Source organism: Sapajus apella, unplaced genomic scaffold (assembly GCF_009761245.1).
Source record: "Sapajus apella isolate SASKATOON/1434 unplaced genomic scaffold, GSC_monkey_1.0 scaffold4, whole genome shotgun sequence".
In the NCBI taxonomy this organism is placed as follows: domain Eukaryota; kingdom Metazoa; phylum Chordata; class Mammalia; order Primates; family Cebidae; genus Sapajus; species Sapajus apella.
The window spans coordinates 40020476-40034733 of NW_022436944.1; the positions used below are offsets into that span (position 1 = coordinate 40020476).

The window sequence follows — 14258 nt, forward strand, 5'->3', positions numbered from 1 at the left end:
CTAATTCAAATCAATACTACTTGGATAAACTTAGCAAATACATGACATAATACTTGACCTGTAGATAGTTAGCACACGTTCACTCTGCCAATGAAAAAAAAATAATGTTCTTCCTCCTCACAACAACAGCTGTCCAACCATAAACTTATTCTAGCAACTTTCTTGTCCAGTCAATACATGCATACATTTCTTAATCTGATACCTGGAAAGAGTAGGGGCAGGAATTTGTTATGGCGCTAGAATTTGTTTGCCTTGTATACCTTGATTTCATGTCCAGGTAATGGTGTTTTCCCCACCGATTTCTTCGTTGTTTTAAAAGAAAATGGCAAACCATGAATAAATGTACTCTCCACAGAATATTAGTCTGCCTAATTATAATTAAACATAAGCTATAGCTCTAACCTGAGTGGTTTGAAGATGCATCCCATCACCTTATGTTTTTCAATGAAAGAATAATTGATTAGCAAAGATCAATCATATAATGCTGAAAAATGAAGCCCATAAGGGATCATAGATATCTTTGTCTTTTAGAAATAAGGATACTTAGACCCAAAGTTATTTAAAATTAAAGGTCCTAAATCTAAACAATAAGAAGTCCACAAGACTGTAAAATTAGTGAGGTAGTTTTAGGTAATGAGGTGAATAATATGTTGGTATTCACCAGTACCTGCTTGCCGGAGCTCAATACAAGGTCCAGCATGCATGGTCAGTTCTCCAAAAACATTCATTGAACAAAATATAAAGTGGAATTATTTCTAGGATGCCAAGATTGGCAAGATGCTGGTGCTGTTTTTATAGCGAGTGTCACTGTGACTGAAATAGCCATGCCATGGCAACCCAAAGTATGAAAGGATGATGACCCTAAAGTTGTTGCAGACACTAGTTGCTTAACAGCGAATGTGAATGCCTTTGTACAAGAGACTGCATCATGATAAATTCTCCTCAAATATACAAAATTAAAATTTTTTTTCTGTATTCAAAACATTCTGGCTCTATTTATATCCTGCATCAGTACCCAGCTTTGAGTTTTGAGCAGCAAGTCAGATTTCTAATGAAATATACAGGAAACAAAATTTCCAAGTTTAGCAATATTGACAACAATAAGATTTAAATTCTTCCACACCATGTGGCTATTTATCATTCCTAGCGTCTAAAAATATAGATTTTAGTCTATTTTTTCTTCTACCAAAACAGGCTAAATTTCAAGGTTAAGTCCAGTACTAACTTGAAGGTAATATCTACTTATAATCTAATAATTTTAAAACTTTATTTTTTATTTGACATACACATTTATGAAAAACTCAGGTATTCATAGTCAATTTGACATGTTTCCTTTTACTGTCAAATCTGATAAAATAGGCTTGTATTGAAGCCTGCTATATACCAGGGACTTTGCTTCCACAAATGCTGGACACAATAAAAAGTAAAAATTTTAAACAATGCTGGGTACAATGAAAAATTAAAAAGTTAAAAAAATTATTGAATGGCAAGTAGAGGCCGTTTGTTCTAATAACTTTCCAAAGATATAGCTTGCTTGCTGTTTGTTGTTGCTAGTTAAAATTTGTTAGTTTTTGGTTCTTTATGAAATGGAGCAAAATGGCCATAAAACAAATAAAAGCTAAGGCCCAGCTGTGACGCTACTGTATGGCAAAGTTGAAAAGTCCTGCCCCAAGGTTTCAGTGTAATCTCACTGAGAAATGAAGCCTGTAAAGTCAAATGGGGTTATCAGTCCTAAGATTGCTTTTTTTGAAAATGAACTCTCTCTTTCTAGGGAAAGGGGATTTAATTGGAGCAAATCTATCAATTAAGGACCAAGTGATCAAGACCAATGCAGATGTGAAGGCTTTAACCTACTGTGATCTCCAGTGCATCATCCTCAAAGGACTCTTTGAAGTGCTAGACCTTTATCCAGAATATGCTCACAAATTCGTGGAAGACATTCAGCATGACCTCACATACAACCTCCGAGAAGGTCATGAAAGTGATGTAAGTCTCATTTCTAATTAGTGCTGAGATCTAATAACATTGGGCCTGGAGATCACTTATAACAGTAAAGGCAGATGTCACTCTGAATATATAAGATGTGAATATTCAGCCACCAGTTAAGTAATTAAATAATTAGCTAGAAGCCAAACCTAGAGTTTGTTATTAACATCCTAGGAAAATCTTTTTCATGGATAACTTCTCAACTCAGTTTCTTTCTTGTTTATTTTCATATGCTTATAGCTAGAATTGATTTCAATTATATATAACATTAGGTAGAGATGTGTGATTTCTCCAGAATTTAAAGATTTCTGGATAAAGTATATGGTTCAGAGTTTTCTGTGCTTGTAATTGTTCACTACTTCAATTGCTTGACACAGATTTTGCTTAAAAATAATCTTATATTTAATGGTACACAAAACAGTCTATCTTAAAGTGAATAAATATGCATAAAAGGATTCAAGCCAAGAGTTGTCACACTGAAAGCATAATGAACATTTTATACAATTATATATTTGCTTCATGTTTTGAATTAGAGAAACAGCTTTCCTGTCAAAATATGTACTGTACTGCATCCTGTGATTAAGCTGATCGTGAACATGACTTCATTAGATGTCTCAGAGATACACATGATTTAATAGGAATGATTGTTGAAAGGCAAGCCAAGGCATGCATAGCATTGTGTAACAACCAAAGCCTTTATATGCTGTCTTGAGGTTTGCCCCAGGTATTCGTAACTCTCATTTTTTTTTCCGATGGACTTAAGAAGCTATGGTTTTGACCAACCCATATTGTGCAGATACTCATGTCAGTCGTCAATATTCTCTACTTTGAAGGGTAGAAAGAAAATGTAAATTGCATATTATTTTATCTTGGTTGGGACTAATGACAATAAATATGTAGATAATGTCCCATTCTGAGGTTCAAGATTACCAGTTTTGCATATGTGCTTCTCTCCATTGTTGATAGCAAACAACAGAGGAGGTACCAACATTTGCTGGCTACTTTTCATGTGTTAAGCACTCTACCTATGTAAAGCATCTCATTTATTGCTTAAGACAAATCTTTAAGGTAAGTCTTGATCTGTTTTTATGGGAAAGAAAACAGATTCAGAATGGATAAGTCACGTGTGTATGTTCACACAAACTTGCAGGTAGCTGGGACAGAGTTTCAACATAGGTATCAGATTTTAAAACTTCTATTGTTTCTGTTAAATATGTTGCCTTTTCTTGAAATCGCTTTCATGTCTTTTAATCAGTAGATTGAATTTTAAAAATGCAGGTGTTTTTCATGCTCTCTATGGCAGCATAAAATAACTGTTTTGAAGATTGAGGTTGAGTTAGGGGATGGAATTAAAGAGAAGAAGAAATTAGGAAAAGAAGAAGAATTGCTCATATTCCTTAGCATGGGAAAGTGGGAAATATTGCATCTCAATCTCTGTTTTCATTTATTTGACAGCATAAAAGGACAACTGTTTTGAAGACTGAGGATGAGTTAGGGGCAGTGGAAATAATCAAAGAGAAGAAGAAATTAGGGCAGAGAGAAGAATTGCTAATATTCCTCAGCATGGGAAAGTGGGAAATATTGGATCTCAATCACTATTTTCTTTTATTTGACTTATTAAGTATCCTTATCTTTTTTAAAAAATTTGTGGCATACAAAATGATGTTTTGAAATATGTATACATTTGGGAATGGCTAAATCACACTAATTAAGTTATGCATTTTTTCACATTTATCATTTATTTGTGGTGAGAACACCTAAAATCGCCTCCCTTAGCAATTTTTAAGTGTATAATACATCATTATTAACTAGAGTCCCCATGTTGTACAACAGATCTCTTAAACTTACTACTCCTAACTTAATCTCCGTATCCTTTGAGCAACATCTTTCTAATCTCTCCTGTACCTCCAGCCCCAGCTCCTATTAACCATCAGTCTACTCTGTGCTTCTTTGAGTTTAAGGTATTTTAGATTCCACATATAACTGAGACCATGTAGTATTTGTCTTTCTGTACCTGGCTTATTTCATTAACCAAAATGACCTCCAGTTTCATCAGTGTTGGTGAAATGACAGGATGTTCTTCTTTAAGGCTGAAGAGTATTCCATTGTGTATATATACCACATTTTCTTTATTCATTTGTCTGTTGTTGGACATTTCAGATAATTCTATATCTTGGCTATTATGAAATAATGCTGTAATGAAAATGAGAGAACTTCCCTACTGCTTTCTATAGTGGCAATACTGATTTACATTTGCATCAACAGTGTGCAGGGCTTTTTCTTTTTTTTTTCTTTTTTTTTTTTTTGCTTCACATCGTTGCCAACGTTTATCTTTGTTTTTTTTTTTTTTGTTTTTTTTTTTAAGTAACCATTCTAATAGGTATGGATCTAATTTGCATTTTCCTAATGATTAGCAATATTGAGGATATTTTCATATTGCTGTTGGCCTTTTGTAAGTCTTTTTTTGAGAGAAGTTCATTCTGGTCACTTGTTTATTGTAAAAATCAGGTTCTTTTCTTGTTATTGAGTTGTTTCAGTTCCTTATGTATTTTGCATATTAACTCCTTATCAGATGTATGACTTACAAATATTTTCTCTCATTCTGTAGATTGTCTCTTGATTCTGTTGATTGTTTCCTTTTTCTGTGCAGAGCTTTTTAATTTGATATAATTCAATTTACCTGTTTTTGCTTTTGTTGCCTGTGCTTTGGAGTCATATCCAAAAACATTGTCCAGACCAATGTCATGGAGCTTTCCCCTATGTTTTCTCTTAGAGTTAACAATTTCAGTTCTTACATTTAATTCTTTATTCATTTTGAATTTATGTTTCTATATGGTGTAACATAAAGATCTAATTTTATTCTTCTGCATGTGGAGAAAGAATTTTTATCTTTGATAAATTTTTCATGATTTTTTTCTATTTGCTAGAACATTAATTATAGTAATTTCTAAATCCCAGTATACTTGAATTATCTGTGGAATTATTTTCATTGTTATTTTTATCTGTTTCTGTCTCTCTCGGTCATTTGTTCTTTTTTGGTAATTTAGTTCTCTTTTTTAAAAAGGAAAAGCAGGTGTCAGAATTTTGTTTAAATATAGATGTTGCTTATTAAAGATTGTTCATGTCATTTTCCTCAAAATAAGATTTTCTTTCCATGGGCAGAAAGAATATCAGCAAACCGTATAAATTATGCTGTCCATAATTTATTTTAGGCTTTGTTAAGCTGGTGTATTTCAAGTTTGCCCTCAGTTCTAAGATCTAGCCTTTACTTCTAAAACAGCTTTTCTGGAGTCTTAGCTGAAATCACAGTATGTTTGCCAAGGCTCTTCCTATTTAGCAGGGTTTGAGCTCCAGCCACCATCTCCCCAACACCATATACAAACTCTTCAATTTACCCTTCTAGGTGCTATTTTTAATCTGTTTCTTAGAGGACTACCCCTTGCTATTTAAGTAAGTTAGGAGTTGCCTAATGTCTTAAAGGGAACATCAATGCAGTTTACTTATCTCTGGTATTCCTCAAATCCCTTATGCTTTGGTCTACTTGAACTTCTCTGTCTCCTTAGTTGGTAAGGATGCTCCTTTCTCCTCTCTTCTATTCTACCTTATAATGAAATAGCAAATGCCTGCAGAAAAATACCTAGCTGAATGTGAAGCTCTCATTGGTGCACTTCTCTTTTGTTAGGGATCACAGTCCCTCAAGTCTTATCTGAGTTGATTTCTCTCAAATTCCTTCAAGTAGTTTGATATGGTTTGACAGTGTCCCCACCAAAATCTCATCCTGAATTGTAATTCCCCTAATTCCCACATATCATGGGAGGGACTAGGTGGAGATAATTGAATATTGGGCAGTTTCCTCCATCCGTTTCTTGTGATAGTGAGTTAATTCTCACAAGATCTGATGGTTTCATAAGGGGCTTCCCCTTTTGCTGAGCACTCATTCTTCTCCCTGCTGCTATGTGAAGAAAGACGTGTTTGCTTTCCCTTCTGTCATGACTGTAAGTTTCCTGAGACCTCTCCAGCCATGCTGAACTGCAACTTAATTAAACCTCATTCCTTTATAAATTACCCAGTCTCTGGTATGTTTTTATTAGCAGCATGAGAACAGACTAATACTCAGTTATTTTTTGAACTTTGTGCAGTTTGATAATTACTTTTGACTGGAGGGCTAGTTCAATATAAGTTACTTTATCACAGCCTGAACCAAAATTGCTTCTTTTCAAAGTGGACTCCTTATGGGTTACATTTTAAAGGCAGATGGGACCTTCATTGTTTTGTAGTTCCTGATGTTTTATCCCTCAAAACTTCTATTCATATATACTGAGATCCTAGAGGATACTATGCCCTCTAAGGGCTAGATAAGTTTGGAACTCTCTTTCTATAAGTTTGTACCATAAGGGAAAAGTCTGGGTCCTCCCCAAGCATACTATGACTTTCAGGGGAACTTACATTCTGATGATTACCTTATGTATTCCTGTTCTCTACTCTGTTGTCAGACCAAATGGAGAACAAAGCCCAAGCCCCTTTCCTTGATTTTCACAGACAAAACCAAAAATATCCAATCACACAGGATTTTCTGTGGTTAAAGCCTTCGTGGAAATTTAAGTGATGAGTTGTGGAAGGAGGAACATTTGCAAAATGGAGATGCACACAACATAAATGTAACATCTATATTTTCTTATTTTTAAAATTCACGTGGGCACTCTGCCATGTTGTTCAGCCAGTTATTATTGGTCTTAGCTTTCTCCTCTCCTCTTTTGTATGCTCCCCTCTAATCCCAAATTCCTCATTATTTCTCATACTTGTTAATGTAACTCTCTGTTTAGTTGCCTTGTGTTTTTCTAATTTTGCCTCCTGAATGTCACCTTTAACTCTGGGTAGCTTATGTACTATCTGGTGACACGGACAGTTACCAGAATATCTGAGTAAAGGGAAGACTGACAGTCAACCTATTTTGAAATAAAGCAAAGACAAAAAGCACTTTAATAAATAGTCAAAATTTAGAAGGAATATGCATGTAGCAGTAAGATTATGATTCCTAGAACTGTGATAAATTAAATAACTTTAGAATGACAGTTTATGCAATTCTCACAGGAAAATTAATTTAAATCTATAAAATATTTTGTAAGTTTATTGAAAAGGCTAGCTAGCACTGTTTTAACCTCATGCTAATTATGCATTTTATGCAATCATTGTGTTTTCCATATTTGACCTCATTTATATTTCCTGGATAGTTCCAGTAATGACATAGTTCAATTTAGCTATTTCTATGTATGCAGATCATGAGAGACTTGCTTCATTGCTTCTTGTGGTAAACTCTATAAAATTAATTTTAGCACAAATGTATCTGTTGTTAGTTGTGAAATTTCTTTTTTCTTAACATAAGAATTTTGAACTTGTGAACAAATTAAATGAAGAGCATTCAAAATACGTTTTTAAAATTAATGATGCTAGTATATTGAAAATAAGATACTGGTAATGACTATATATAAGCATTTCTTATGTGCTTTGCATGTGGTAGGCACTAATTTGTTGATGATGTTGTGGTTGTAGAACAACCTATGGCAATGGCTATTTTAAAAAATGATAAATTCTCTAGTTTTACCTTACTGAGGGATCTTTAAATGACAAAACCTAATAAAATGTTAAATATAATGATGACCTAATTTCTTCCCCAATATTCCAATATTGACATATAATCCAATCAGCTAAAAACTCAAGTCTCCTCCTTTAGTCTTCTGACCTCTTTAGTAAATGGAAGAATACATCCCCAGTTTCCTGACAGCCAGTGGCTTCTAGTGAAGTTCTTTGAATTCCTGTCTTCAATGACAGGAGGTGAAACCAAAGTTCAGAGAGGGTCCTTGCAGCAGAGATAAGGGAGTCCTTATCTCTGAGTGCCCACCTTCAGCAGCTTTCTCTGCACTTTGACATATATGATGGTTCTTAGTGGTTTGTGATACTGACCCATGGTGGCCTAAAACCTCAATATTTGTCATAATATCTTAATTTCCATCTCTCTATATATCAATCACCAAGTAGTTACAAAATTGAATACTTCAGAGTTCTGACCAACAAGTGAAACAAATACAGCTGGCCCTCCTTATCTATAGAGTCCATCTCCAGGGATTCAACCAACCACTAATCAAAATCATCAATAAATGTTTTCTGCACCAAATATATGCACTTTTTTCTTATCATAACTCCCTAAACAATACAATATAACAACTATTTACATAGAATTTACATTGTATTAGGTATTATAAGTAATCTAGAACTGATTTAGAATATACAGGGGGATTTGCGTAGGTTATATGCAAATACTATGCTATTATTATATCAGGGATTTGAGCATCTGAGGATTTTTGTATCTGCAGGACATCCTGGAACCAGTCTCTCAGATACTGAGGGACAATTATACCTATATAATAATTCATTGCAAAAGTTCCAGATTAGTCCTATGCATGAAGTGAACACAAATATAAATAAACATAACTGAATGCAAAAGTTTCATACTAGTAGTATGCATAAAGTTAATGCAGGACATAATGGAAGAATATATCCATGATGTCTGAATCCTTAAGGGTTTGATTAAAAAGTAAAAAGTATTACTGTTAGAAATATGAACAAAATATATGTACAGGCAATGTGTAGATGAAGAAACACAAAAGACAAGAAGCACACAAAAAGTATGCTCAAAAACTTTAGCAATATAAACATGAAAATAAAAAGCAATGATATAAATTTTTAAATTCTTAGGATACCAACCTTATGGAGGAGTTTAATTGTATAGAAACTTATGCAGTTATGGGTGGGAAATACAGTCTTCTGTGCCCATTTTGCAGAAAACTATGTCACTACTTAGTTCATTCAAATATATATACAGCCTATGGCCTTTCAATTCCAAAATGAATCCAAAAGATTTTCATACAGGTCTCTAAAGGGGGTTATATGGGGATGTTCACTGTAGCTGTACTTATTGTGGACAAGAGTTAAAAGCAACCTGGGTATTCATCACTGGAAGACCAGGTTCAGTAAAATATGGTGCATCTATAACAGAATTCAATGTAGCAGTGGCAGTATTATAGATATGTAAAATGTAGTATTTATTGACCAGACAAGAAACAGAATGAGATCTAAAACAATGCCACTTGCATAAATTAAAATGTACTCAACTAAGCCAGTGTACAATTTTATAAGCTAATTATAAATTGAAATACCAAAGGAATTTCTATAAATTGAAATACCAAAGACTGTCAATACCTAAGACAATCTTGAAAAAGAACAAAATTTGAGGACTTATGCTGTTAGACTAAAAAAAAGTTATAAACTAAACCTACAGTAATCCAACCAATGAGATATGAATGCAAGGCTATACAATTTCACTGGAACAAACTCCACAAACAGGCCCACTCTTTATCATCACCTGATTTATCATGAGTTGTTATAATGAAAAACAATTGACACTTTAGACTATCAATATACATGTTAAAATATCCTGAGGAAAATACAGTGGACTTTGACTCCCTTTGCAGATTCATGCATAAGTAGATACACGCACACACACACACACAAATATATATATAACCCAGCAATCTGCAAAGGATGCACAGGATAAACATCATTAAAATTAACTCCAGATGGATTAAAGACTTAAACATAAGACCTAACACCATAAAAACCCTAGAAGAAAACCTAGGCAAAACCATTCAGGACATAGGCATAGGCAAGGACTTCATGACTAAAACACCAAAAGCATTGGCAACAAAAGCCAAAATAGACAAATATAATTAAACTCCAGAGCTTCTGCACAGAAAAAGAAACAATCATTAGAGTGAACTGGCAACCAACAGAATGGGAAAAAATTTTTGCAATCTACCCATCTGACAAAAGGCTAATATCCAGAATTTAAAAAGAACTAAAACAGATTTACAAGAAAAAAACAAAGAAGCCCATTCAAAAGTGGGTGAAGGATACAAACAGACACTTTTCAAAAGAAGACATATATGAGGCCAACAAACATATGAAAAAATCCTCATCATCACTGGTCATTAAAGAAGTGCAAATCAAAACTTCATTGAAATACCATCTCACACCAGTTAGAATGGCGATCATTAAAAAATCCGGAGACAACAGATGCTGGAGAGGATGTGGAGAAATAGGAACAGTTTTATACTGTTGGTGGGAGTGTAAATTAGTTCAACCATTGTGGAAGACAGTGTGGCAATTCCTCAAGGACCTAAAAATAGAAATTCCATTTGATCCAGCAATCGCATTATTGGGTATATATCCAAAGGATTATAAATTGTTCTATTATAAAGACACATGCACACGAATGTTCACTGCAGCACTGTTTATAATAGTAAAGACTTGAAACCAACCCAAATGCCAATCAATGATAAACTGGACACAGAAAATATGGTACATATACACCATGGAATACTACGCAGCCATCAAAAATGATGAGTTCATGTCCTTTGTAGGGACATGGATGAACCTGGAAATCATCATTCTCAGAAAACTGACGCAAGAACAGAAAATCAAACACTGCATGTTCTCCCTCATTGGTGGGTGTTGAACAATGAGAACACATGGACACAGGGAGGGGAGCATCATACACTGAAGTCTGTGGTGGGGGGATCTAGGGGAGGGACAGCAGGGGGTGGGGAGTTGGGGAGGGATAACATGGGGAGAAATGCCAGATATAGGTGATGGGGAGGAACGCAGCAAACCACATTGCCATGTATGTACCTATGCAACAATCCTGCATGTTCTTCACATGTACTCCAAAACCTAAAACTCAATAAAATAAAATAAAAAATTTAAAAAAACAGCTGCCATTTCTGATTGCTTACTCTGTGATAGACACTGTGTATGCATTACCTGGTGAAATCATTATGACAGTCATGCAACTTGGGTACAGTTATTTACACCAGCTGTACGAAGTATATGTATCCCTTGTCAGGATAAGCTGGTCTCTAATGCATGATTCGGCCAGCCTTCAGGAGCCCATGGGAACAGGGAGTGGGCACTGAAACATATCGACCTGACCATGACAAATGAGATTCAGTATAGTGATTCCCCCTGCTTCCACTTGTATCCTCTTATGACCTTAAGGCTATAGGAGCAATCTTTGTAAAATATAAATCTGATTGTCATTTTTGTTGCTTAAAATAGATCCCCATGGGCCAGTAATAAAATCCAGACTTTTTATCATAACTTACAAGGTTCTATGCCTTCCTTCCCCAGGCTACCTTTCAAAGTCATCTGATGCCATCTTGCCTCCAGCATTACACTCCAGCACACTGGCCTGCTTTCCCTTCCTTAGGGAGGGAGGCCTCACCCACCTCACTGCCTCCTTCCCCACCTCTGCTTCCTCTTGGCCTTTGCATCTTATCTTCTTTCTTCCTGCTGCGCTACTCCTCTGCCCTTAACTGACAGTCTGCTCCGGAGTTTGCCTTCTCCCAGTTATCCTCTGTTATACCACTTTGCTTATCTTTTTCATGGCACTTAGCAGGATCTAATATTATTTTAATTTGTATATTGTCTTGCTCATGATTAGTTTCTCCTACCAAAATCTGTATTATGAAAGCTTTGTCCTGTTCTATACGATAGCCCCACTGCCTAGGTCAGAGCCTAGTGCAGAGTCAACATTTAATATATATTCAACGAATGAATGAACAAATGTCAATAAGTTTACTTTGGTACCTGGAACTAATGTTAAATTTTAAGAAAATGAAAAAAGTTCTGAAGACAGCAGCCTCTATGGCCAGTAAGTTGAGTCTATAATAAGAAGCGAAAAACAATTTAGAATTGTATTTCTTACAAGTAGCAAAGCCAAAAAAAAGTATCAATACTAGGATTTGAAAGAACAAATTGAAAGAATGGCTCAATTAAATAACAGCATTTTTCACTTCCCTTAAGTTCAGGAAAAGAGATTTTCAAAAGCAACATGAGGAATTTAAGCTGAATAATAGGGAATAATAAAGCTTGCAATCTGAGTAATATTTCTCCAGGTGGCTTGGTGTAGTAAGTAGTGTTAAAATAAAAGATCTGCCTTCAAATCTCAGCTAATGGACCTATTTTCTACATCTAATTTCCATGAACTATTGAGTTATGTCTACTTGAACCTCTTGGTACTGAGTAATTTCTTGTGTAATTAATCTGTGCTATATCCATGAGATTCGACTTCATGATTCCTTCCTTAGATAAAAATAAGCCTGACTAGATCTTTCAAATAAAGTTTTTGATTTGCCAACATCTCTTGACACCTATATGACTATACTGCAATTTAATTCAATGCAAGGATGTACTGAAAAGAGAGCTTTTCCAAAGCAGCAGCTTATTTTAAATTTAGTCCCCATTTCAGTCTGAAATAAAATTGGGCTGCATAGAAGCAATTTTCTTGAAAATGATTTATTGAATATTAATAATTTTTTAAAAATCATATCTGACAGCCCAGATACTTAGTTCTTCAAGAGTAGCCTGTGTGTAGGTGTGCATCTGCCAGCAGAGTCCTGTGTAATAAGAGAACATAATTAATTCTTCACTTTTCTGAGATAATTGTTCTTAGAAAATTGCATACTGAAGAACTCATATGTCATTTTATCATGTCAGCTTTCCTTGTTATCTCAGACCCTACAAGTGTTTTGTTTGTCAGTTGTGTAGTTTAAAATACTCTCCCTCAGGAAGCAAAAACAATTCCATGAAATATCCTGCAGTGAACTGTTTTATACTTTTATGCTGCTTAAGAAAATGTTAGATAGGAACAGCTCATTAAATAATGGCCTGGGAATTGTACTTGGATCCAGAATAAGTTTTTGTTTGGTTTGGTTTAGTTTCACTTGGTTTGAGACAGAGTCTTGCACTGTCACCTGGGCTGGAGTACAGTGGTGCAATATTGGCTCACTGTAACCTCCGCCTCCCAGGTTTAAGTGATTCTCCTGCCTCAGCCTCCCAAGTAGTTCAGATAACAGGTGCTCACCACAATATGTTTTTTATATTCAGAAGCTTTCCTCCTGCTGCTGTCTTTCAGTAGATTCAGCAGTGATTGTGACAAACATAGTATCTTGAAGGAAGAGATCATGTTTTCATTAGCATCCCCGGAGCCTAGTTTTGTGTTTATGTTGATGGCAAGATCATTTTGGACTTCTTGCACCTATTAATACATCCTACTTCGCCTGACTGCAACAAAATGACTCTCAGTACCCCTTCTCTTCTTAGTGTTTACCTAAGATAACAGCTGTATTGCCTTTATTATCCATCCTCTTCCCATCTTCATCTTTTTCTCAGTGAGGACTGGACTCTACTGGACTCCAGTGGAGTCTAAGGTCATGTTCCCTTCTAACCCTGAAGTTCTAGACTCCTGCATCAGATAAATAAAGGCTTGATGCTCCCCAAAATTGTAAATCAAAGGAAAGAAGTTACTCTTACCCTTTCTCGAATTATACTTAATTTTTACAAATTCTTATTTTAGGATAGAACTAGTGTAGGACATTGCAAAAGGCCCATCCCGGGAATCCTGTTACATTTGGGGTATTTCAGAATGAGGACATTGACTGTAAACAACAGAAATCCAACTCAAATATAGCATTAAAAGAAAGGGATATTTAATGTAAGAATTCCAAATATCTGATGGGATCAAATAAAACACATACACATACACAACACATAACCCCTGGATCTCAGGAACTCTTATAATCAGGCTCTCAAACTCTAATATTATCTCTCCATTTCTTACTTCTCCATTTCTGCATATCCTCTTCATTCTTCTCTCCTTCAGTAGACTTGTCATCTTATTTTCTTCATCCAAATGGCAGAAATATGGTCTCAAAAGCTCTTCAATTTAAATAGCAGAGTAAGCTAGACTTTCTTAGTTGATTCTAGATTCTTGTGGAAAGACTCCAGTGGTTCAGCTTTAAGTCACGTGACTGTCCAGCTTTCGTTAAGTATTGTGTGGGGCTTCAAGGATGAAGGGACATCACGCTGTAGTAGCATGGTGGTTTCCATGGAAACCCTCAGGGCTGAAGAGTTGAGATAAGAGACAAAAGCCAGAAAGAGGGTGGGTAGGCAGAGGTAGTTGCTGGACACATAAAGCAAAGCTAGAAGTTGTATAAATTGTAGGTCTCTTTTGTGCTGTGGCATTGTAGTTTGTCTCCATACAATCATATCTCAGCAACTTTTTCATAGAAATGCAATCCCTTATTTAAAAACATATTAAAATAAAAGCATATGAAATAGGGAGTACATAAAAAGCTTCAAACCATGCTGCAGTGGCT

General features: G+C 35.2%; 1 protein-coding gene across 2 annotated transcripts in view; it reads left to right on the top strand.

Moving 5' to 3' along the window:
* KCNH8 (potassium voltage-gated channel subfamily H member 8) overlaps positions 1–14258 on the top strand; it is a 340790-nt gene that overhangs the window by 275108 nt on the left and 51424 nt on the right. For both annotated transcript variants that reach the window (XM_032267464.1, XM_032267473.1), the window contains one exon: positions 1772–1986. In XM_032267464.1, the coding sequence (XP_032123355.1) occupies positions 1772–1986 (215 nt within the window). The remainder of the gene's footprint in view (positions 1–1771; positions 1987–14258) is intronic.